This window comes from Neophocaena asiaeorientalis, unplaced genomic scaffold (assembly GCF_003031525.2).
Source record: "Neophocaena asiaeorientalis asiaeorientalis breed wild unplaced genomic scaffold, Neophocaena_asiaeorientalis_V1.1 scaffold150, whole genome shotgun sequence".
NCBI classification, from domain to species: Eukaryota; Metazoa; Chordata; class Mammalia; order Artiodactyla; family Phocoenidae; genus Neophocaena; species Neophocaena asiaeorientalis.
The window spans coordinates 18,073,173-18,098,410 of NW_020176571.1; the positions used below are offsets into that span (position 1 = coordinate 18,073,173).

The following is a 25,238-nucleotide window of genomic DNA, read 5'->3' on the forward strand; positions in this document are numbered from 1 at the left end:
GGACCCAGGGCTTAGACAGGTCCTATGCTTGGTTTAAAGTTCTGTTGTCACAATCCTGAAATTCTTAAAAAACCTTTTAACAGGGACCCCACATTTCCATTTTACACTGGGCTCCACAGATATATTCTGTAGCTGGTCCGAGTAGGAAGGGATTAATAGACGATGTTCATTTATGCCTTCTTTCATTCATTTGTCTGTTTACGATTTCCCCAAGGAGCGCTGGGTCTCATGCTCAGCGTGAAGAAGAGTACTGCACTGGGATATAAATCACAGACCCTTTGGACAAAGCAAGCAGCTGCTTTCAGGGGAGTGGAAGGGATAGGGCAGATTAGAAAAGTTTTGTGGTTTTTTTTAAAGTATCCTCTGGTCATTTTCAGAACAGTACTTATTATTCTAAGAAGCTCTCAGGATCTTATTTACTGTTCCAGATATGAACAACTTTATTTCTGTGCTTTTTGATAAAGTTATGCAGAAACAATGTGGTTGCAGGCCTTTGCCATAGGAAGAAGGGTAAGACATACCGAGAGAGGCATCCTTAATTCAGAAGGAAACTTTCCCATCACAACTTGTTCTACCCTGAAGAGAATCCCTACTTTGTGTGATCTTGTAAGGCCACACGTGTGCCTTGAGAGCCCAGAGACTCTGCTATATTCAGAAACAAGTCTTTCTTTCGGAATCAGTTTTATGTTGTATTATCTCAGCTAAGTTGTTAGCTGCTGTGGAATTTACACTGTGAGGCCTTGGAATGAATGAAAACCAGCAAGAAAAAGAACCAGGAAGACTTCTATGTTTTTAAAAGCAAACTTCAAAATTCTTTACTCTCCGATATTTTATTTTCAAACCAGCCATTAAGAAAACTCCTGCATCAGAGCCATTGTTCTAGGAGCCTGGAATGAATTCACATGAAGTGTTCTTTCTCAGGATTATAAGGGGACAGCTTAGTCTCTGAAAATACACTGTGCTCAGGTGCTTTCTCAAAATGCTGCTTTGCAACTAAACAAATACATCGCACATCCCATTAAGTGTAACAGGAAATGTCCTCTATGGGAAAATGACCGGAAGGCCCTTACCCAACGTTGAAGTATTGCCGCATTTCCTGCCGCCTGTTCCGCATGATTGCCTTGTATTCCCCGATGCGCAGCTTTTTGCCATCCACCAGGCAGGTGCGCTTCGGCCTGGGCTTGTATTTGTAGTCAGGGTACTTCTCCAGGTGCTGCTTGCTGAGACGGGCTTGCTCCTCATAATATGGCTGTTTCTCTAGGTTTGTCATAGCTTTCCAGCGAGATCCTATGAGGGAAAAAAACGTCACAATTCCCATTTGCACAGCGGCTGAGGGTCCTAAAAAGGTATAACTGAGAACACGAAAATCTAAAGTAAAAATGTTGGCCAAATCCCAGAAATACATACAAAGGTTATGATTAGTGAGCTCTGACTCGAGAGGTGAGATGCCACAAGGACAGAGGTGTTGGTGGCAGTGTCCTCAAAGACTGTGCACCCAGAGATACAAACACTATGCAATATTTTTCTTCTGGTTTCAATGAACAATTTAGCCAAACTTGTACCTTATGTACTTAAAAGCTCATAGATGATTTAATGGAAATAGCTTTCATTTCTACATTAGACCATGATGTAATTCAACTGTGAACTGAAAAGTTATTCAAAAATGCATTACATAGTTTGAATCTGAGGGTAATTATCTAGCTACTGAGTACTGTTATGCAGGGTACATTACTTACTACAAAGGTTTCTAACGTATGGTACGTGTAATTCTCATCCTCCCCCAAATGTTTAAATATGCTTATGTGATTAGTTAAAAATTTATTTCATTAAAATTCTAATTCTAAAAAATATTACATGGGTAGTTACATGGGTAACTACTGTGTGCTAGATACCGTACTAAAACCTTTACATAAGTTGTTTCATTTTTACCTTTCACCATAATCTCGTAAGCAGACAACATTTATACCTATTTCTAAAGATTAAAAAATTGAAGTTCAAATAGATGAAGTGACTTACCCAAGGTCACACAACTATTAAATTGTGGATCACTGACTCAAACTTAGTCAGAATTGAAATTGAAATTGTGGTACAACATGTATCCTTACATACCTATACCCATCTACTATATAGGATCTAGCAGAAATCAAAACTCACAATAATAAGTATGTGTTCAGTAATATTTTTCTCTTAATAAATCACTTTCGATAATATATAAAAATGTCACTTCCTGTGATAGAGTATGCATTATTAATGTTAGCCCAAATTGGTTTTCCCTTTCTTTTCACTTTTAATTTTGGTTTGGATATAAGTAGGATTGCAAAAAAACAACTATTGGAAGCTTAATTTAAAATAGTTTATGCTTATTCTCAATATAGATGTGATTTAAAGCTTTGATTCTATCAGTATGGCTATGTGCAGTAGTAACAGAAGTACTAGTAGTAGTAGTAATGTTTATTTTTTTATTAAGAATGTGAGAAAAATCTATTTGCAGATGTTTATCTGCAAGTACTCAGCTCAACTCTACCCAAATGCACAAAGACCAAAACAACTGGAATTAGGAGATCCCTAGCAAATATGTACTGGCACTGCTGCCTTTACCTAAGCAAGATCGTAAACCTTTTGAATGAATTCATTACTTAGCCATAACTCCACATCTCAAATGCAAATAGCTCACTAACGAATAGTACTTTCCTACAAATGTACAGAATTCCTCAATATGGGCTGTTATATTTATTAAACGAATGCAGAGAAAGGGACAACATCTCTTCCCTTAGAATTCTTTCCTATTGGAACAGATGTTGCCTGGGTGGGTATATCCACGTAGGTGTTACAAAGATTTATAAACAGATTTTTTCCAATCTAGACAGCCAATATGATTTCATTATATTTACAAGAGAAACTCAGGTTACAGTTCAAATAATAACAATTTTTCTACTCCTTTCTCAAACTTGTATTTAAATACAGTGTCCAACATTTAGTTAGCTGGTCAGGCCGTATCATTTGTAGGTACAATCTCAAACTCTTTATTATTCAACATTATTTTCTAGAGGAACTTGAAAATCATTATGTCGTTCTCAGGGCAAATATAAACACAAGTAAACCTATAATACTATTGAACTAGATCAATTCTTCTTGTGGAGTTCCTTATATGTATGTATACCAGAATTTTGACCCTCAGAATAGGAAGTGGAAAAGCGAACTTATCAGAATAACTTACTGAATAATTAAAGAAATCAAACAGTGGATCAAGGATGGTTGACTTGAAATTCACTAACTATGTTTACCACCAAATAAAACAAAGAAACTAGCATTCTCAGTTAGAATAGGAATTGCCAAAGATTCTTCCCTAAGTCTAAATGTTCTATCAGCTCAAAAAAGAATAGTTTTCTCTAAGGAAAGGGAATGATTATGCCTCATAGTAACATGCCTTGGAATGTAAGAGCTATGTTTAGATGTCCTACTACGTGCGTGATGCTGTGTTCATCACCAGATATACAGCAGTGAGTTGTTACGGTTCCTATCTTCTTGGAGCTTATATTCCAGCCGAGAAGAAATACGTTAAATACGTAATTGCAAAATGTATAATTTTAATTGTGGAAAGTACAGGAAGCTATGAGAACATATGATAAGGAGGTGAGATCAATCTTCTGTAGGTCAGGAAGGCATCGCTGCAAAAATGACTCCTAGAGGGATTGAAAAAAACAAGAGCCGCCAATGGAGGAAGAATAGAATGGTCAAGGCCTTGTAGTGGGAAGGGGGAGTAGAGGAACCTAAAGTTGTTCTGGCTAAAATGCAGAGAAAAAAAGGATAGTAAAAGATGTGTAAATTCTCAAATAAGTTGGCCTCTAACTGTGGTATGAACTGGAATCAAAATATTTTGAAACTTGATAATATAATTTCTCTGGAAGTATCACTGAATTCTAAGCTATATTGAAAAATATGGCCATATCACTGTTACATGTCTTTTCAAAATTAAGAATTAAGGGCCAATTTGACCCAGTTAATGCTTAAGCTAACTACTCCATTATACGACCGAGCAGAACAGTGGTTCAGTTTGGTGGCAAAGGCAGCTATCATTTTTTAATAATAGCTTTCGAATGGGGACAACCAAATGACAGTTTGGTTTCGGTTACAATGGCTTTGCAGGTACACCAACCACTGTTTGTAGCTGCAGTGTAACCCCCTGAAACTCACTAGATGAGGATGGGAGGGCAGCATTTTAGATACCTTCAAAAGAGATGAAAACATCTCCTTGATTTGGGTGTGGCTGGCTGCTCACCCTGGACCATGTACAGGGAGTAAAAGTTCCCTGCTGTTTTCAAAAGATGAGCCTTCAATGATGAAAAAAGAATTAAGTACATTCAGATATTCCTCCTGATGATAAAAAAGAAGATTCAATCGAAAATATTTGATGTTCAAAATGAGAAAAAAAAATCAGGCTTGAAAGTACTCTTTTCCTTTCTAAGCCTGGCAACACAATAAAAATGAAGAGTTTGAGCTGGACAACAGTGTCATCTCCATGGGGTCTGTAATGAGTTTGCACATTTTACTCTAACTACTGTATACCTAATCAGAAAAAGATGTCCCCCGTCCCCTGATCTAGAGCCAAACGGTAAAAGGTGATTCCTTATGTTAACAATTTCAGCAGAATGGCTTATTAAAACCAGATTTTAGGGTATTATAAAATGCTTAGAAGCCCTTTAAAATGTCAACTAGGATCTCCAGAGACTACATAAAATGTCAACCCAGCTCAAGCGCCTGTTTTAAGCAGAATGAATTAGCGGCATGCTGTCGGAGGCTGTTATCCAAAACAATTAGTAAAAGGGAAAACATCAAGCTTTCTTTGTACTTTTATATGAAATGAGCCATTTAGAATGATCTTGTGCATATTCGAAGATCACTCATTTATTTGACGCTATGACTAAATATTGAGGCGCAAGACACCTCGGTGGGGTTTTTCTTTCCTGCTATATCTTTAATTAATATAATTTCATTGAAAAATCGTAAGCTAGGCAGCATTCTCTTTCATGCAGCCTATTGTGATACAATCATATAGTCATTCTAATATTCTCTCCTTCAAACCAGAAAGGAATTCTTTTAGCCAGTCATCTCTTTCCCATGAAGGCTTTTGCTCTATTTCCTAAAATATTTCACTGGTATTTCTCTCATACTTAGAGTAAGGTTTTAATCAGTGATTATTATTTTTTTAGTATTCAGACACATAAATGAATGATATAAAGACACGTTAAACAATCTTAGTTTTTAGTGTTTTTTTGACATTTGGGGATTTCTAATTTGATAATAACTGATATATTAAAATATGAAATAAGCTTACATCAAGTATTTTATTCTTTTCTAGAGTTTTTCCAAATGAAACAGATATGGTATTTTTTTAAACGAAAAATTCATATGGAAGGTAGAATGTTTTCAAAAAAAGAAAAATAGATCAGAGATGGTAGAGATGCAAAAAATATGCGTTTTCTTTTGATCAGTTTCAGTTTTTTAATTATATTTGGATATATATTTATACATAAATATTCATACATATTTATGCATAAATATTCATGTTTTCTATGTACACATAAAGCTTCGCATGTTCATATCTTTTGAGATAACCTTCATCTAAAGAGCTCAAAATCATTTAGATGAAAATTGAGACACAAGTTTAAGTAGTTAACGGTTTTTGTTTGTTTTTGTTTCATTACAAATGTACACTGTGGACTGGGAGGCACCCTATTACCATTGTTGAAAATATGGGATCATAAAAACGCATGTACATGTTTAGTAACCACTTTCAGATGATCGGTTCCTTAATGTAAAGAATCAAAAGGCAAACTACATTAGCTGCGTGTAATTCCAAGTGCACTATGGATTTTAACAAAGCTTTAATAACTTCAACAAATTTTGTTACTTATTTGTCAAAGACAAAATGTGCTGACAGAGTTAAGTGTTCTTCTTCTAATTCTTTTATTTAGCTCTTAGAAGTCAGAGAAAATAAAAACTTGCTTAGGTTGTCAAGAACCTGGACACCATGCTCTTGAAGGTAAAGATGATGGTGAGGATGACACTGATGATGGTAATGATGTCAAGAGAACAGCACCAAAGAAATGGCCTCTTCCCTTCCTTCTTTCTGGGACTTAAATTGGTGTATAATAGGTCTCTTTATAATCAGTACTCTTTCCTTTCAACCATCTTTGCTGTGTGCTTCAGTGTCTATGTATGTTGGGTAAATATGTACTTTTGTCATCTGTTAAGCTGAGAGCTGCAATAGCAGGGAAAGTCCCTTTTTAAATGATACTGAAAATACGCGTAAGGATACTAAAAGTAAAAATTAAAAAATGTACACCCAAACGTCTTCTTGTGTCCTGACAATCTAAACTGATTTTCAATTATAGTATTAGAACAGACATCATCTCCACCTCCACCCTCACCCCCATGACATGACGAATTCTATAGTGTTTACAAAGGAAAAGAACAAATAAGGTCAATACCAATACTGAGTGGCTTGTGTGAAAAGAGCTCTTTTTCCTAGTCTTAATACAAATATTTTAAATTTTTGAAGAAGAGGAAATATTACAACAACTAGTGTAGGAACACACATCTAAATCAGAATCTGGGCACAATTTCTTGATAAATGTGGAATGCTTCATGGTCAGAAGAAAAGGCTCAATACGATGTACCTAATTTTTAGATAAGTAGAAAACATGAGCTGCCTGGCTTCCAAACCCAGTCTCTTTCAACAAATGCAGAAAACAAAACTGTACCTGTATTTCATACATCACTTAACCCTTAATACTTTTCTTACCCAGTATCTTGCTGATGTTGGAATTGTGCATGTCAGGAAAGGCCTGAAGGATTTTCCTTCGTTCATCTTTAGCCCACACCATGAAGGCATTCATTGGACGCTTTATGTGGGGTTCATTGCTACCACGCCCCCTGGATTCTCTATAAATTCTTGATTCTGAGACTCCAGCACTTCCTAAAAACAGGGAACATTGCTTCACGTTAGTGTTAAAACCTATCGCAATTCCCTTCCTTGCATTATTGTTTTTCAGTCTATTAAAATATCTGAAAATCAAAAGCACATCAATAATGGTACTTCTAGTTCTTGAGCCAGATGCTTGTTTATGAAGGTTCTGTGATAAGCCTTGAGGTGTCAAATGTTGTTATTTGTATTTTTAAGTCCATTTCTAATATATTTTTCCTTTCTTTCAATGGACTATGGACTGTTTCACCATTTACTTTCAAGAGCACACAAGAAACTTGAATATGTGACCTTTGATACAAATTGGAAAGAGAATAGTTGGGTTAGGTCAACAGGCATGCCGGTACTGTAGAAATATTAGATAGGTCAAAAAGCTTACAAAATTGTGAAACACCGAACTGTTCAGCAGAATGGATGACTACAGGTAAGGATGTGTCTCTGCTACCTGAAGACTGACAGAACATAGCATACTTTTTCTCTCTCTGAGGCTATATAAAAACACTGCTAAATAAATGTTTAAGGTTAAAATACAATATAGATATCTCCTATAATGTGTTTGGCTTTTCTTTGAAATTATGTGCTAATACATGCATGAAATATGCTGATGCAGCAGTGATAGTCTGGTTCCCAAAACATACTTGAAAATGGTAGGAAAAGAACAAACAAATGGTTACGTTCTATGGTTTCTTACGAAGTCTACAGTCACATATTTAAGGTGAAAAAAAAAATGTTCATTTCCCTGAATTTTCCCACTAACATCTAAGTTATCCAAAGAGATCCATTGATAATTACATTCCAAACAGCAAAACCCAGGATGATAAAACATGACCAAGTGTCACACTGGAACCTTGGGGAGCTTCAGGCACTCCTCTAGGCTTTATCTGACTTTGTAGAGTGGCTTCAGCAGATTAAACTGCTTCCAGAGATACTTGAATTTAGGCAAAGAAAGTAAGGAGAAGCAAACCATATAACTCTGGCACTATGTTCTCCAGGGTCGTCATTACAAAAGATGAAAGAGATATATTCTGTTAGCATGGAAAACTTTCAAATATTTTGGGATTTTTCTAGAGCACTGCTCTTCTTTTCTTCCTTCATCCTCCTTTTCCTTTCTTAATTTGAAGGAACAGGAATCAAACAAAATTACCCAGACTTGAAGAGCAGCAAACAAAAAACACAGCTTATTTGGAATTTCTTATTATTTCTCTTTCATAGTATGCTCTTTGGTCCAATGAAGATTGGAAAATATTTTCATATGAGCATGACTGAATATAACAAATAACAGCAACAACAATTTCGATGTTTTAATGCTGATTACCGTGGGTATATTTTATCACACTGACACGACTTCAAATTTATGAAATGTGTTATTACCAGTAATTGTCTTTTTATTGACAAAAATGAGTGCTAATATATGGTGACATCTTCCTAAAATGGGTTTGTAGGCAAAGGATCACTTGCACAGCCGCTTTTTCTTGTTCTTACACCTTACAGCAACATAAGCAATAAAATGAACATTATGTGATTTCATCAAAGCTAAACAAGCTCTCTGTATGTACTTAGGCCAGGTTTATCTTAGCCAAGCAAAGCAGAAAAGAGAAGGAAACATCTGGATACAATAGGCTAGAAAAACACAGACTTTTCTTGGATATCCAGTTCAATAAAATTTGGTCTCGACAGAATTATCTGGTTAAATGCTCAAGTTTGGCTAGCCCCTTGGCTGCTCACTGGTTTGCCCTGGTTCAGTCTTTTTCTGTATGCAGGGAGCTTCTGCCGTGGTAACAAAGTTGAGGACCATGCTCCTGAAATGCATGTATGTCACCTGACACTGGAGAGAGGGTGCCAGTCGGGGCTCAGTGTAAGAGGAAAAGCACTTTCTTCTTTTTCCCTCTTTGCTGTGCTATTAGAACTAGAGCATCAATTTATTTAGTTGTCCCTGTGGATATTTAGAACGTTCAAAGATGATGCAGACAACGGAAGTCTCAAGGCATGTGACGGAAGCATGAGACTGTACCGCTGGAGCTCTTGTTGGGTTACAGAGGGTAGGCAGGGCACCTGACTGTATGGTAGATAGTATAAGAGGGAAAGGGTCCCAGATGCAAGAAACTATCCTGAAAATGTCCTCTGAGCCATGTATTCTGGTCAGGCTTTGACAAATGAAAACTTCAAAATGTGCTTATAGAAAAACATTTTTGAAAAGTTTGTTTCAGGTGTAAGAAATAGGGAAGTGAGAGACAGGGACGATGATGACTGAGAGCATTTGCTTTAGAATCATGCCATCTTGAATCCAAGACCTGCCTTTGGTGCTTACAGCCCTGTAGTCTTGGGAAATATGACTCGAAATTCCTAAGGGCTAATCTCTATATCTGTACGAGTTCTCATCTCACAGGTCGTGCTGGGGAGTAATGAGATGATTTATGCCTAGCACTCAGCAGAGCGTTTGGCAGGTGGGGACCACTCAGTACATGTGAACTCTTACTGTCAAGATCAGGGGTGAGGTGGCTGTCTTGTACAGGTTCTCGTAGTTTTAATTGGTATTAAACAGACCCTTCTGCACACTCCTGGAATATATACGAAAAATTTCACAAACCATCAGAATCTCCACTCATATTGAAATCCATCATGGCATGGCTAAATTTTCCTTCTTCATTCTGTTTAACTGCCAGTTGCTGAGTCAGACTCTCCAGTGTTGTTTTTTCCTTTAAAAAAGAAATTTATAATGAGATCTCAATCTGGAAATTATAATTATTCAAAGACATTTTTTTCCTTGGGCTATATATAACGCATTAACTCCTGGAAGGGAGGAGATGCTGATTTATTCACCTTTGCACATTCAGCACGTTATAACTGAGGTAAGTGAAGCCAATGATCAGCGGGATGTTTGAAGGGACTCTGATTCGCAGAATCCCCTACACAGTCTCGGCATTTGGGTTTGCTAAGCCTAAAGGATGGATGCTGGGATCCTTGGAGACAACCTTCCCAAATCACAAAATGTGCACAGAAATTTCATGGAAGCAACCTGTTTTACAACATTTGGAATGCCTGCTTTATTTTTAGCCAGACAGGAAAAGTATAGAAGTGGCATGAGGCCCAGAGAAAGTCTTCCAATAGTCAGGTGACCAAATGATTGAAACATAATTCACAGTAGTGCCCTCGGGTTGCCATCTCCCTAAATGCCATCTGCATTCCTCATGCAAGGGTAATGAAGACGTTTCAATATTCATTGTTAATTGCTTGTCAAGTCTCTGTACATTCAATGTGAGTGCCTGCTACTTGGACCACGATTTGATTTGGATTGCTAAGCCAAAATATTGAGTTGGAGAATTATCTGAGATACAAATATACCAAAATTAGATCTGCAAAGACATCAAGTCATCTGAAAGCATGCAGTGCATGATCTGAATTCATGGAGAACATGGCATTACAAAGTAAATTATTTTCAAGAAAAAAATAATGCTTAGTCTATACCACATGAGATTTTAAACTATATCCAAATTAAGTAATTGGGTGATTTTAAGAACAGAAAAGCATATAATAAAAGGTTTACAACTCTCTCTAGAACTTTCCATCATTACTCTGAGGATGATGCGGTTCCAAAGCAGCTTTAAGAAAAGCACCTATTGGATTTCCTAAAATCTGCTCATGTTTCTTGGCAATCATGCACCTCATTTTCTGAGGAACACAGTCACGAGTCACACAAATGAATCAGTAGCTGCGGAACAGCTACTGACACAATAAAAAGTTCACAGAGGGCTTCCCTGGTGGCGCAGTGGTTGAGAGTCCGCCTGCCGATGCAGGGGACACGGGTTCGTGCCCCGGTCCGGGAAGATCCCACATGCCGCGGAGCGGCTGGGCCCGTGAGCCATGGCCGCTGAGCCTGCGCGTCTGGAGCCTGTGCTCCGGCAACGGGAGAGGCCACAGCGGTGAGAGGCCCGCGTACGGCAAAAAAAAAAAAAAGGTTCACAGAAGATAATCAACTATTTAAGATAATTGTATTACAGGTAAAGGACCCAACTAACGTTCCCAACAAGAGCCAACAGGGTACTGAAATTCTTCATACAGTATATACTTTATCTCTACAAAATCTCTGACGGTATTACAACTATACATACTAGATGAAAAATTCTCTTAATTTAGGGGCCTTGGAATCCATGTCTCTGTTCATCAAAGTGTGATATACGATTTAAAAGAAAAAATATTTTAAATTGTCAATCAGTATAAAATAGAGTAGAGAAACTGAAAACAAAATAGTTTATACCAACTTTAGTTCTATAAGATTATATAGTACTAAAGTTGAAATAAATTATATATTTAAAAATGTAGAACCTCACCCAATTTTGTTTTGTGTATGAAACTGGCATTTTCATCTGCTTTACATGTTCTACCGTTCTTTTGCTGAGAGAGTCTGCTGTATATATTCAGCTGAGCCCAGGAGCACCAAGGACACCAGCTTAACAGACTGTCTTTATAGTAAATGTAGCTGTTAAAATAGAAGACAGTTACATTAAAAAAAAAAGCCACATTCCATCAACATAATCTGAGAGTCCCCGGGTCAGTAAATACTTTACTGTACTATCTTTGGGGAATGTACTGGGCATGGATCACCTCTCAGGTTTTTATTTAAAAGTGTATGGGGCAAGAATGCTACATATTTTCTATTTTGAAGTAAAGTCTTTCAAGAAGAAACAGCAAAATGAAGGCAGTCGGAGTAGAAAAAATGAAATGTTAAGTGACTCTGAAGATTCTGCATTCAGCTGTATGGATCTTGCACCATCTTACCAAGTAGCTAAAATTAGCAAAGGATGAGCTGGAAAGTCACAAATAGTTTTTACAATAAGTAACCTCTAATCATCTACCTCTAAAGCACAGAGTATAATAAAATGATTCAATTAGCTACCCAAAAGTGGAATTTATGATACTTCTTAAGAGGATGCCAGTAGGAGACAGTGGAAGTAAACACAGTAAGCTGCACTTTTTTTGTGACCTTTTGCATAGTCATTTAAGCTAATTCTCAGTCATGTGAACAGGGTAAATGAGAAGTGATTGGAGGACCTTAAGAAGGTGTGGTGTGCCTTTAATTAAAACACCTTACAGTAGCATGTAAATCAAAATGGTAACACTGCCACAATTTAGAAAGTCTTGCTGACAATAAATTCAGAAGACAGAGGAATTGAGGTAAGGGGTATAATCATAAAACCCAAATGGTTATATGGTATATATATATATATATTTTTATATATATATAAAAAATACAGTGGTTATATAGTAAATAATTAGCTATACAATTCCATATGAATATTGATTCCGTTGTAAAAGTTCATATTTAGTTCTTATGTATATAGGTAGATATAAATCTATGTGTGAATAGGATTCTAGATAATATACTGAACTACCAAAAGAATGAGTTGGATTTAAGAATAGCCTTCAAAAGTTTAAATTCAATCTATTCAGGAATATAGGAGGAAAGTCAGCCAAATGTTATAAAGCACAAATGCTGGTACACTGGGAAGATTCCTTTCATCCTACTACTTCTAATCCCATCCGTTCCTGGCCGTCCCCTTCGCAAAGAGTCCAACTATGCGCTGTCATGCCTAAAACTCAACCGTTTCTGATTCTGTACCCTGGGTTAAATATTTCCCTTTCCAAAGCCTCTTTTCAAATGTGTGAATATTACTGAAAAAAGGTGATTCTCAAAGTTCTTATAATTAAATCAATCCTTTCTAAATAGAGACCGCTGAAACAAAATGAGGGCAGTAAATGTCAGGTAGGGAGGTGGGAAATGGGAAGATGCTGGAAATAAGAAACACCAAAGAGACTGAGTTTATGGAAATAGAAAAATATGTTGATGGGCAGAGGTGATAATTTTTACTAAACTTACACCCTTAGTTCCAACTGGTTCTGATAAACAGCACATCAGTCAAGAATTTTTAAGAAAAAGACCACCACATGCCCCCAGTCTAAGACCAGTATTCTTGAACATAAATCCAGTATAGCACTCATACTTTTCTGCCTTCTCAATACTATCCAAACACTGCCCTGAAACTTATAAGATTCATTCATCCTTCTCTCTTTTACTTTTTTCCTATTAGAAATAAAACAAACAAACAAACAAAAAACACACTTAAAGAAATATTGGCCAAAATTCTGAACTGCTCTGAGGAACATCAGAGTATAGGGTGCAAACAGATTAATTACTACAAAGTAGTCAAAATGAAATAGTCCTGAGGATTTACAAATAAGGACCAAACAAGATGACCTGTATGCTTTCTATTGGATAGAAACTAGCTATTGGATAACAACTAGAATTCCTTTGGAAAGATGAGTCCTATCTGGCTAATCAAACCTTATACAACTCTGTAGGTTTACTAAGATCAAGAAGAAACTTAAGGTAAAGTTTGTCTTAACTTGAAAAATTTTCTGATCCTATGTTGACTTGAAGAAACATTCAAGTGAATTATATCTGATCTACAGAAGAAAAGAAAGTTTTAGACAATATAGTTTCTTGGGGTCAAATGAATAACTCTAAAACTCAACATTCATATAACTCTTATTAATGTGTTAATATTCACTTAGGGAATTTGGCAGCTGGTTTTGGGCTCTGCGGCTTATCCAATGACTTGCATAATGGAAAACAGCGCGTGTATTGTTTGCACATGACACCAGACTATGGTGGGAATCAACAAGAAATATCTAAAGAGATGTGGGTAATTAGCTGATTAGAAGTGGTCAGTAAAGATCAGTGCTTTCTAAGCAAACAACGTTCTGAATGGCAAAAGACTATAGAGATCAGTGGGAAAAGAACATGTTTGAAAATAGAGAAAATAACCCATATAGAAAATAATGGCTTTGGGATCAGGAACATGACATTTTAACCAAACGCTGCCATATATATTAGCTATACTACTTTAGACAAATCAATTAACCTCCCTGAGTTTCAGAACCCTCATTTGTAAAATGGTGCTGTAATATATGACGGATTCCCATTAGTTTAAAAAATGAAAAAGATAGGCTTTGAATATTAGGGAAAAAGTAAACAGGGGAAATGAAAAAGATAAAGATTCTTCCTAAAATATAAGAATTACAGGAATAGTTATTTCAATATGAGTATTAAGTCCTGCTGTGGTTATGATCCTTTATTGTCTACAGCCAGAGTAGTGGACGAATATGCATTAAAAAGGAGAATGTCTGTAACAACTCTAAAAGTTGTTGGGATTTTTTCTTTCCTCTTGCGCATCATCCCTGACAATGTATTTAATCTTTTTTATTTTCCATTTGACTCTCAGGCCTGATGGTTTACAGCCCCATAATATAAGTCTAGTACATATTTAAGTTGAAAAGTTCTCCTATTCCATTACTTCAACTATATAGAAAACAACTAAAACTTCACTGTGTTTGTAAAGGCTCAAAGGCACATTGTTTGTCGATATTTCATAGAGCAGTCAAAACAAAAAAACCACACAAACTGTGCTCTAGAGGAAGTAGATATTTCCTTAGTTACCTAAGCCTAAACTGCATGAGTAGATGGTTCCTCTATTACTCTTGAAATTGGGATTTATATGTGACAAGCTTTGCTCACCATCAGATACACATACACAAAGAAAGAGATGGGCTGTGGATCGGCTATGATAATGGACATCCCTGAAATAAAGCTCACAAAGCTATAAAACACATAAAAAGCACATGCATGAAACGACAGAATAGAGTGTGACTGTCAAATGTTGACTCAGTAACAGTTAAACCCCTTCTGGCTGACCTTTTTTATGATCTCCTTCTATACTAATGACACAGGAAGAAAAAAGAAACAAAAAAGGTTTTTAACCCTCCAATTATGTGACCCTCACAGACCACCAAAGAAGATGAAAGATTATTTATAATGTCATAACGATTTATCGGTTGGAGAATTTTTGCATCAGCTTAAGAAAAACATAAAAAACAATGCATGTGTCTGAGATCCCCTTCAATCTCTTGGTTTCACCCTTGCTTACTGAGATTGCCATTTTCTAAAAAATAAGCATCCACCCACGTAATCTAACTGCACAAATGGGAAAGAAAGCTTTGTTGTAAAAGATTTACAATAAATTATGTACAAGTACACACACACATACACGCATACATTTCCCTCCAACGCCAACAAAAATGCAATCTGAAGAAATCTTTTACTAATTTTATTCTGGTCAAATGTGAATTTCTCAGCCACTGTGATACTCTGAAATCTAGTATCCTTCAGGAATATTTTTCCATTCATTTTCTCCATCAGAGAATCATATGGATATATGAGCTAAGGGGTTGGAAAGGTCCATAAGTGTCTTGTGGTTTAGTCAACTATAAAAAAAGCCTTATCTAATCCTGACTTTTTTTCCCTTCTAAATTCAGAGATACCCCTAGTGGAGAAAATAATAAATTAGAACCCATAATTTTGTTTCCACAATCTAATTTCCTTTTGTGAACTTTGGTAGCCAGCTTCATGAAATGTTTCTTGAAGTATAATTCTTGCTAAATTTCATAGAAACTTAGTTTCATCAGGCAATCTGGTCAAAGTGAACTGTACTGGCAGATCAAGTTTTGTTAAGAAGTATTACAAAGCTGAAGATAGAATTGTTTTGAAGGAAACACACAGCTTCTATGAATTTAAGTCTTAATCTGGATGAATACATTTCTAAGATAGTAAAATGACTTGTGGATAAAATTGATGAATCCCTATTTATGATTTTTAAAGAACTGATTTTAAAGTGGGAGAAATATTAGGAATTGTACATAAATAACTAATTCTGAGTTTTCATGAATAAAGAGAGAATTTGTGGAACAATGACTTGAGCACTTAATGTATGTTCCAGAAAAGACAGAACTGATTGTTACAGGATTAGTTAAGAGCACTTAGTACAGGATGTGATACAACAAGAAGCTAGTATGGATTCATTAAGAAAAACTATGTTGTAATGGTCTAGTTTCTTTTTCTACAAAAACTGGAATGCAGACCATGGCCATAATGTTTTGGACTTAACTCAGCTTTGGGTTATGTTCCTATCAGTATCCTTGTTGTCTTCATGGAGAAATTGCACAGGACCTTGCAAGAGAGAGCTGAAGAGGAGATCGACAATCTCTGTCTTTAAGTATCTTAAGAATCTCCATGTTTAAAAAGAATCAAGATCTCTTATTTGTGAAAAAGAGAGGATTTGGCCATATGTAGTAAAGAGACAGAATACTGACCAATGGTTGTAAGTTATCAAGTGAAAGAGAACGAACCACTGAAGGAAGAGTTATATAAAAGAGTTGTCTCTCCATTGAGTGGGCTGTCTTAGGATGCAAAAAATTTCACTTCCCTAGAGGTTTTCAAGTATTGGTCATATGACTACCTGCCTGGCAATTCAACATCAGATGATATGTTGAATTAAAGGCCCTTTACATTTTCTTTCAATTCTACGTTCCACTTGACTGGAGTTGCTCAAACAAAACAAAAATATTTTGACAAATGTATACAGCTATACATGTTTCTCTATCCATGATGATAGTTTCCTCAGAAGCTGTTAATTATGTTTCAAAATGTAAAGGTACTCCATTTATAATTGAGAATTCTATCATCATTTTCTTAAATTCAAGGAAGATATTTCAAATTATGAAACAAAAACCAAAAATATGATTATTGAAATACATTTTGTGAAGGGACTGTCCAATAATACTCAGATTTACAGATTCTAAGTGCATTGTGAAACACGCAGTCATATGTCCAAATTCAACATGACTGCCGTAGAGAGGAAGAAGTCATTGAGTGTGTGGGGTAATGAACCAAAGAGCCACTCAAAGGAATCCGTAGGAAAGAAATCATTCACAAAGAGGGTACACATGAATAATATCATGGTAAAATATTGGTCCGTGCTTACTTGTTCCAGGGGTGCTTATGGTCTGTACATGTGGAAGAGGGAAGGCAGGAGAGGAAAAAACTAAGACCTGAGTTTTCAAGTGTCTGTATATGTGTTCAGCATTCAGCCAAAGTCTAAAAAAATGACTTTATTTCAAACCAGGGCAGATACAGATACTGTGCGCACCAAGTCAAATCAGAAGGCTTAATGTGAGAAAAACAGGAGGCCAACAAAGTAAAATAATAGAATTCACAACCTACACAGGGTGTCCGGTAGGTGGGAGGGCTGCACAGATGTAAACACACAACTGGAATGTTGTCTGATGATAACTGTTCTATAAACAATGGGTCACTCAGTTAGTGAGCTACAGAAACGTATAGACCTTTTCTCTTTTAATTTTTCCTTTTCGTAGAATAAAAGCTGTAAAACTGTACGTATTCTTATAAATGCAGCCTCAGTAGCCAGTAGTTACCTCAGTTAAATAAATATAATTGGACTGTTTTAAAGAGAAATGGTTTGGTTCCGAAATGCTGGGTCTGACGAATAGAAAGAGGCACAGCGGGGTTAGAGTTCGCTTTTCAATCATCCATGGTAGTTTTAGGGGAGAAAATTTAGAGTAGAATAGATATTTAAAATCCCATTTTAATGAACAGCTAAAACTTCACATGTTTTAGGAGAGCTGCTATGAGAAGCAAAATAAAGAAGATGGAACATATTCTTTCTGTTTCCCGGCTCATTCTCTAATGAAGGGGGCTGGTGCGTGGTGAAGAAAGGAAGACCTAGAAAGGGAGCAGAAACAGGAAAAACAAAGAGTTGGAAAAAAGATACACAAATGATGGAGATGCTGATTGATTAAAGGATTTGTGTGTGTGTGTGTGATAAATCCTCAAAAATGTACTAAATGATACACATGGCCAACGCTGGGGTACGATCTAATCAAACAGGCACTGAGTTACTTTCTTGAACATCTTCGGCATGGCCCATTAGAAAAGAGACTGAAATTTGAACAAGAGGACCTGGGTTTAAAAACTGATTTGAACAAGAGGACCTGGGTTTAAAAACTGATCTACCACTCGAATTCCTATAATAATGTCATACCTCAAGGTTTTTATTTTTAAAACAAAGATATGAAGACTTTTCTGCTTATAATACTGTACAGAACTGAAATTTGATGTGAAAGCAGTTGAAAAAGGTAAGATACAAACTAGATATCAATAGCTATTATTACTACTATTTTTACTCCTATACTCATAAACAAGTGTTTCTCATTTGTAAAAGAGAAAAGGTATAAGTGGAAAGACTCAATGAGGCCCTCTGAAGTAAATGTTAAATTCAGAATATTTTCCTCATAATTTTAAATCCATATTGTTAAAGTCACTTGCAATAAATGACAATAGAGAATACAATATATCTACTAGGTACGAGGATAATTGAAAAACAAATGGCTCTTTGATTATTTCAGTGCCTTAATGTTTAAGTGTCTTGAAGACAGCTATTTGATCTTGGGGATGAAGAAGGGAGCAAGGGAGAAGGGAAGGAAAGATCATTCTTAGTAGACCAGGTTTTCAAAAATAACACTTCTGGTCCAACAACAAAAGTGATTCTTATTTTACTTACAGAAAATTTGAAAAAATCAGGAATGTGGGGACATGTAAATTTCCAACCCCATCACCTTGGCAAAATGATTGTTTATTCTTCTTCTAGTCTTTTATCTATGTACCATGGAAATGTACTTTAAAAATATCTAGATCATTCTCCATACGGTGTTTTCAAACTCGTTTTTTTTCAGGAATACTATTGTGAGCCTATCCTCATATCTTTAAATGAACAGACAATTTCAATCATCAGAGAGGCCTGTGGGTGTCTATCTGAAAGCCCAATTTGGCATGCCCTGTGTGTCTCATTTTATTGGACCATCCTGCACTAACCCCTCTACCAGAATGATGTAAAGAACACAAGACTCTCTGTTTGAAAACATGCACAGCTTTTCTAGGCTTGAAAATTAAACCATAAAAAGTTTACTGGAAAAAAAAAAAACCCTTTAAAAAGCTCCTTAAAAACTCACACCATAATTGCTCCCCACCAAGCGTGGGCACTTGCTAGCTGCAAGTAGTGGCACTGTGACAAATGTAGCAAAACTGAAAGCAGGCTATACTAAGAGAAAGAAAAAGTCTTCCACTGGCCATCTGTGAAAATAAGGCATGTGGCCATTAAATGCAGAGGCTGTAAATATACACAAACTCCATGAAGCAAATGGCAAAAAAGGACTAAACTTCAAGCTCAAACAAATCAAAATGTTTAATGCATAGTTACCACTGCTGGACGAAAACAGCTCTGATCTTTGCAGTCTGCAAACTCGGCATGTATTTCAATTAAATACCCCCAAAAAGAAAAGAAAGAAAAAGAAAGAAATGAAAAGACACAGAAGAAAACCATCTGGAACAAAAGGCTATAGACAGCCTATACTCAATTTCTAGAAACAAACAGCCCCTTTAACTTGCACCAGCCTGTCGAGAGTGTCGATTGGAATTATTGAAAGGCTGACATATAGAGTGATGGATGGGTGATGACATAATACCTATTTGCCTTTTTGTCATGGTCTTTGAAAACGGGCTGCTCGATGCTGATAATATTCACTAAGGGGTTTTCCTCTCGCCTCCTGTCCCATAAGAAGTGCTCCCTAGCTAAGACACTCAGTATTAAGAAGGTTTTATGAATGAAAAACAAAAGAAAAGAAAACCTGAGGATCAAATGCCAACTTGCACATAAAAAACTAGTCTAGATTTTCTAATAATCCGCTGTCTAGAAAGTAGCTCTCTATCCATTTTACATACATATTCAGAGTAGAGAGACTCCAATAATAAAAAGGCAAATATTCAACTTCAGATTTTGTGTATCTTTTAATTAAAATCACCAAATAAATAATTACATTAGAGATAAAAAAATAATATATATTCACTTTTATAAAAAGAAAATATTAACCATTTGTGTTATTCTAATTTGTGCTCAGGTAAATTCTAACCAGAAGATTTAAAAGTTTGGGGACATTTTTGTTTGACAAACACTCACACACACCCCCCCCCCCAAGGAAAAGATCCTGTTTTATCCCACTGTTGCAATGATCTATCTCATTTCCTCCTGAACGATTTACCTAACATAGCTTCCTCCTTCATGGAGTTTTTCCTCTTACCACTGAAATGTCTAGCTCTAATCTGACTTCTCTAATTCATTTCAGCTAAAGGCAACAACTACAAAAGCCACCCATAAATCATTAATTAATTGTAGTACCTGCCACTGAATACAAAGGCATGAGTTCCTTCATATTCACTTTTTCAAAGCAAATCTGTAGTTTACAATTCCTCACATGCCTTCTCCTTATCTAAGAGAAGGAGCATATGTTAGATAATGCTGGAGTAGATACACTGTGTCAGTTTCTGAAGAGTTAACACTGCTGGCCCCATCCATCAGATGGCCAGTGAAGCATCAGGAAAGAATGATGGATGTAAAATTATTACAGGGCTGCCATCCGATACACTTACTGCCATTTGTAACTAATGCTGGGACTGACACACTTTTTTTCATTATTAAACATCCGCATGAAGTCAACATTGGTCACTGTCATTTCATGTTTGGCACTCTGTTAAAGGGAAAGAAAAGGGTTGACAATGGCAGAAAAGAGGAGGTTGTACTGGAAGAGTTTTCAAGTGCCAGAGTAATAAAATTAACCTTTGTTTACAAGTCCATCTATAATGTATGTGGTAAAACTTCTTATGAATATGACCGACACCAAAAAGAGAAACTGGTTTCATTACTGAGTAAATCATTATTTAAAATATACACACTGGGCTTCCCTGGTGGCACAGTGGTTGAGAGTCCGCCTGCCGGTGCAGGGGACGCGGGTTCGTGCCCCGGTCCGGGAGGATCCTACATGCCGCGGAGCGGCTGGGCCCGTGAGCCACGACCGCTGGGCCTGCGCGTCCGGAGCCTGTGCTCCGCAACGGGAGAGGCCGCGGCAGTGAGAGGCCTGCGTACCGCAAAAAAAAAAATAATAATAATAAATAAATAAATAAAATATACATATTATTCGCCAAATTTTCATCTTATTCTATGGAAATCTGCAAAGAATTTTCACTGAACCTCAGAAGGAAAAGTAAGACATTTTCCTAGCTATTCTTACTTGCAGTTATTGATGAATGCATAGCATGTGCAAGTGTTTAGATTTCAGGTACACGGCAGGCAATTAATGTTTGATGAATAAATTGTCTACCTTAAGAAATACACGCACATATTTGTATGTTTATTTTTGTGAGTGACATCTTTTTTTATATACAAGAAGTAATACAGAAGTTGGCCTTAATATGTAGAAAGTATGTGGATGAACATACATTCATTGATTTAACCTGGCACCAAACAATGTTTTCTTGTACACATTCTTGAATGTCATTTAATTCTTTCTGAAACACAGACAAGGTATAAGGCCCTGGACATGCAACAGAGAAGAACAAAAGTAGTTAGATAGATGACATCAAATGTAATCAAAACAAACCAGCTTTATGATGAAAATATTTGGGAGCTTTGGTATCATTTTTATAATGTAGCCGTGGCTGACAATGGCCTTTTCCTACCCGGTAGCCATTCTGGTCTTTCTTTTTGTCCCTGCCAATATAACCTTTGGTCTTAAGATATCCCTTAAATGTGAGGATGATCTGGCTGCGACCTCTGTCACCCCATTGATCACCAGGGTTGATTGGCTGATCTGGATGGCTAGACAGGTGTCCCCTTTCCTGCCCCATGGATCCATGTACATCCTTCCTGGAGCTGTAAGCTCAGTGGAAGAGGATGGCCTTCCCCAATAGGGGAGGGCCCTTTTTCAGTCGAGGGTATATGAGAAGCTGTTCTGCCCTGCTAGACCCTCCAAACAAGCTCTCAAGGTCCATTCCTAGAAGAAAGTAGGCTAGTCAAGCTTCCAAGACTCAAGACACATCCAAATGAGGTGCTGCAGGTAGCGGTCTGCCTTTCTTAAAAAAAAAAAAGATATCCTTTGACCTCAGGAAGGATAGGATAAGGTCTCTAATTCAGTTCCAGAAAATAATTTGCGATCCATTTAAAGTGGTCTCTCTTCCTTGACCAGTAACTGTCATGAAGATGTGCAAATGACCCAGTTCTACCCAAAGGAGATGTTTATGGAAGTCAGCTTGAGGGGTGCAGTGAAATATGACTATGTGAGTGAAGACCGAACTTCAGCGAAGAGAAAATAACTTCTTTCTGAGTCTGCTGCCTTCATGGCATAGTTGTAGGTGCAGCAACATTTTGTGACTCTAAGGGAATAGCCCAGATAATCAAGTGATTTCAACCCTGACATCACTGAACTAATGAGCTAAGGCCACCAACCTCCTACTCCTGAACTTCATTGTAGGCTAAAAGCTAATCGGTATTTGTTGAAGCTACTGTATTTAGATATCCTGATACATGTCATGACAAACATTTCTAACAGGTATTACAGCATGGGCATTATCTTTCTAGGACAACTACATTGGGTAGTGATCAGGGAAACTTCTGGTCTGTTCCTCATTGCAGTGCACTGAGTCTCTATTGTATTAGTGTTGCCTGGTAGGATCAGGACAAAAACTGAAGTTTTTATGACTTCCTATCAGGTAAGCTTATAAGGTCAGAACCTGAGTATGTAGCTGGTCAAAACCGTGCCATTTGCCATTTGGGTGTTAAAGACGCAAAGCAGGTGGTTTTTACAAAACAAATGTATGTATGAGGGTCTTCTTCTGATTCTTCCTACCTGAGAAGCTTACTTATTCACCTATGACACTAATCTGTAACAGAGCTGAGTGGTAAAAGATAACATTATTTGAATATACAATCAGGCTATAATTAACCAGAGATGACAATTATAAATAACACTGCGTCCCAGAGTTTCCAAGAAACCTGACATACGCAGTTCTTGGGTATGTTGAAACACTTCCAAGAAAAGTAAAGAAATGAAAAATCTTTTAGAAGTCTTCAATTAAAATGTGTTTCAGTACGAATGACTTTCATTATGTGTTTTGGTACATACGACTGGAAAACATTTGTCCCTGTCTTCACACCTCTAATTGTTTTCACTGCCCAATTACAGCTTTTCAGAATTAAGACATTCTAGTCGAGACAAGCATGTTGGTCATTTGAAATGTGAAGACAAGTTAATGTGTATAGGGCTCGTGTACTCGAGAAAACAGATCTCTGCTACAGGTTTCCAATTATCTGCATCTTGGGTCCTGCTATCTCCTTTTAGACTGACGGAAGGCATCTGGCTGAATTACTTTTCCTTCCCCCTTTCCTTTCTCCCAGCTCCTTTCTATCTTTCTCTCTCCTTCATCTTCCCCACTTCTTACATTTATTTCACATACTTTTAGGGTCTAGGAAGTTGGGAGCATGGTTTAAAGAGAGAAAAAATGTCGTCCTTTTGGGACAATTATAAGAGGTGCAAATTATAAGAGGAATTTATACATACTGTGTTTCTGTCTTTCGTTAGGGATTGTGAAGCAAAATTTCAAACCAACTACTGATCTAACTAAGCTTTGGCCATGGATAAAGTTGGGCGATTACAGAAATCGATTAAAAAGGTAGGCATTAAAAAAACGATGAGGCAATATGTCTAGTGATGCTGCTTTATGTGGAAAAACAAGCAGCTACCTCTGTCGAGTCAGGTATATAACTGATCTGACACGCTCAGCAGTATGGGGTCTTAATTCAGTTCCTATAGGAATTCACACACATAAATATGCCATGATTAACAAACTCATAACTGGATCTAAACTGTAAGCTCTATAAAGGCAGAGGGCATATTTTCTTGTTCACTACAATGCCACAGCACTGTCCCTAATACACAGGGGTGCTAATGTTGAAGAATGACGAATTAAAAGATTTAAATTGACGTTATTTCATTCCCGTGAGTTGCAAGACATAGATTGATCATTAATTTGGTAGAAATGCCGGCTAAGCTATTTCAACAGGAAAAGGCAACCACGGTAATTCCTGCTTCTGAGAGAGGTTCAATCTCAAGTGTCAAGGGTGACACAGGGATGGGCTAATTCGAATTCTCCCGCTGAAGAGGTTTCCTTGCGCATTACAAGGCTTTGCCAGAGACTCTGACAATAATGGGTCTTTACATTCTTACGTTTTACAGTTACAATGATACAATTTCATGTTTTAAGATTTTCACTTGAAAACCCATAAAGATGTAAGAGACCATAGTTGAGGATGTAACTCAACTGCATGGAAAGGGCCTGGTGAAGAGATCTGGGGGCACCAACTTCTTGAGAATGGAGACATCTTAATTGGTCAACGGATTCTGGCAGGTATTACTTCAGAAATAGATTGTTTTAAAAAAACAGTTACTATAATTCTACAAAAGAGAAAGGAAAATTGAAAGGAGTAGTTTTTAACAGAGGCAACTCTCACTCCTGCAACTCAAATAGGAGGTGCTAATCAGAGAAATAAAATGAAGCCTGATTGTGGAGGTGGAACAAGAAGTGGAAATAAGGTCCCTAACGATGGACAACTATGGAAATAAAATGAATGCAGATGGTTCCACTCCTGTTACTTAATCAAAGGGCTGAGCAGAGTCACTGGAGCCTGCATGAAGTCATGTGTCAGAACAACAGCTGATCTGTATTAGAGAAGATTAACTCGCAGTGCCATGGTGGAGGGCCCAGGATTATTTTATGTACTCCCATTGCCTTACAAGCCGTCAGCACAATTATTGCCCTCCAATGTGAATGACTGATCTGTAACCACAGCTAAACAGCATGCTGCTTAGGGGGCTAGGAGCTTCATGAAGATGAATTTCCATACCATCAAAGCGCTTTTAATGGGCTCCCTGATCCAACCACAAGGCCTGTTTTGTAAGTATATAGAACTCAGGATGAAGGCCTCCTGTCCAAAAGGATTTGGTCGGTTGTCACTTGACAATTCCCAGCCAGCACAGGGGAGGAGAGGGGGGGAGATAGGTAGAGTTGTCTCTGCTTTGGAGGATTAAAAAAAAAAAAAAAAGGGTACAGATGCTTGCTGAATGCAACCAACTGCTGTATCCACAGCTGAATTCAATGCGCTTAACAAATAATGGCAATTTAGCTATGCTTGCGAGGAATAGCTTGAGTCACTTTGCATCAGCATCTGGCTGAGTGTTAAACTCATTTCTACATGGGGAGCAGAGAAAAGGAATTTCTGTTCAAGCATCCTTTCAAGAATGTTTAAATATTTGAATATAAATTCCTCTATGCTTGCTATCATTCCTTCTTAGAGCTGTCACTTTGCTGTTCCCCTTCCCTTCTGGTGCTTAGCTAGAAAATGTTCGTGCCCTTCGAGCTGCACCAGTGTTGCTCTTCTTATGTTGTGAGACTGCAAGG

At 37.1% G+C, this 25,238-nt stretch overlaps 1 protein-coding gene across 2 annotated transcripts in view; it reads right to left on the reverse strand.

The window, feature by feature from the left end:
• The window catches only part of SOX5 (SRY-box transcription factor 5), a 389,772-nt gene that overhangs the window by 1,380 nt on the left and 363,154 nt on the right, over positions 1 to 25,238 (reverse strand). For both annotated transcript variants that reach the window (XM_024733444.1, XM_024733445.1), the window contains exons 12-14: positions 9,573 to 9,681; positions 6,806 to 6,979; positions 1,071 to 1,287 (exon numbers count right to left, since the gene is read on the reverse strand). In XM_024733444.1, coding sequence (XP_024589212.1) covers positions 1,071 to 1,287; positions 6,806 to 6,979; positions 9,573 to 9,681 — 500 coding nt within the window. The remainder of the gene's footprint in view (positions 1 to 1,070; positions 1,288 to 6,805; positions 6,980 to 9,572; positions 9,682 to 25,238) is intronic.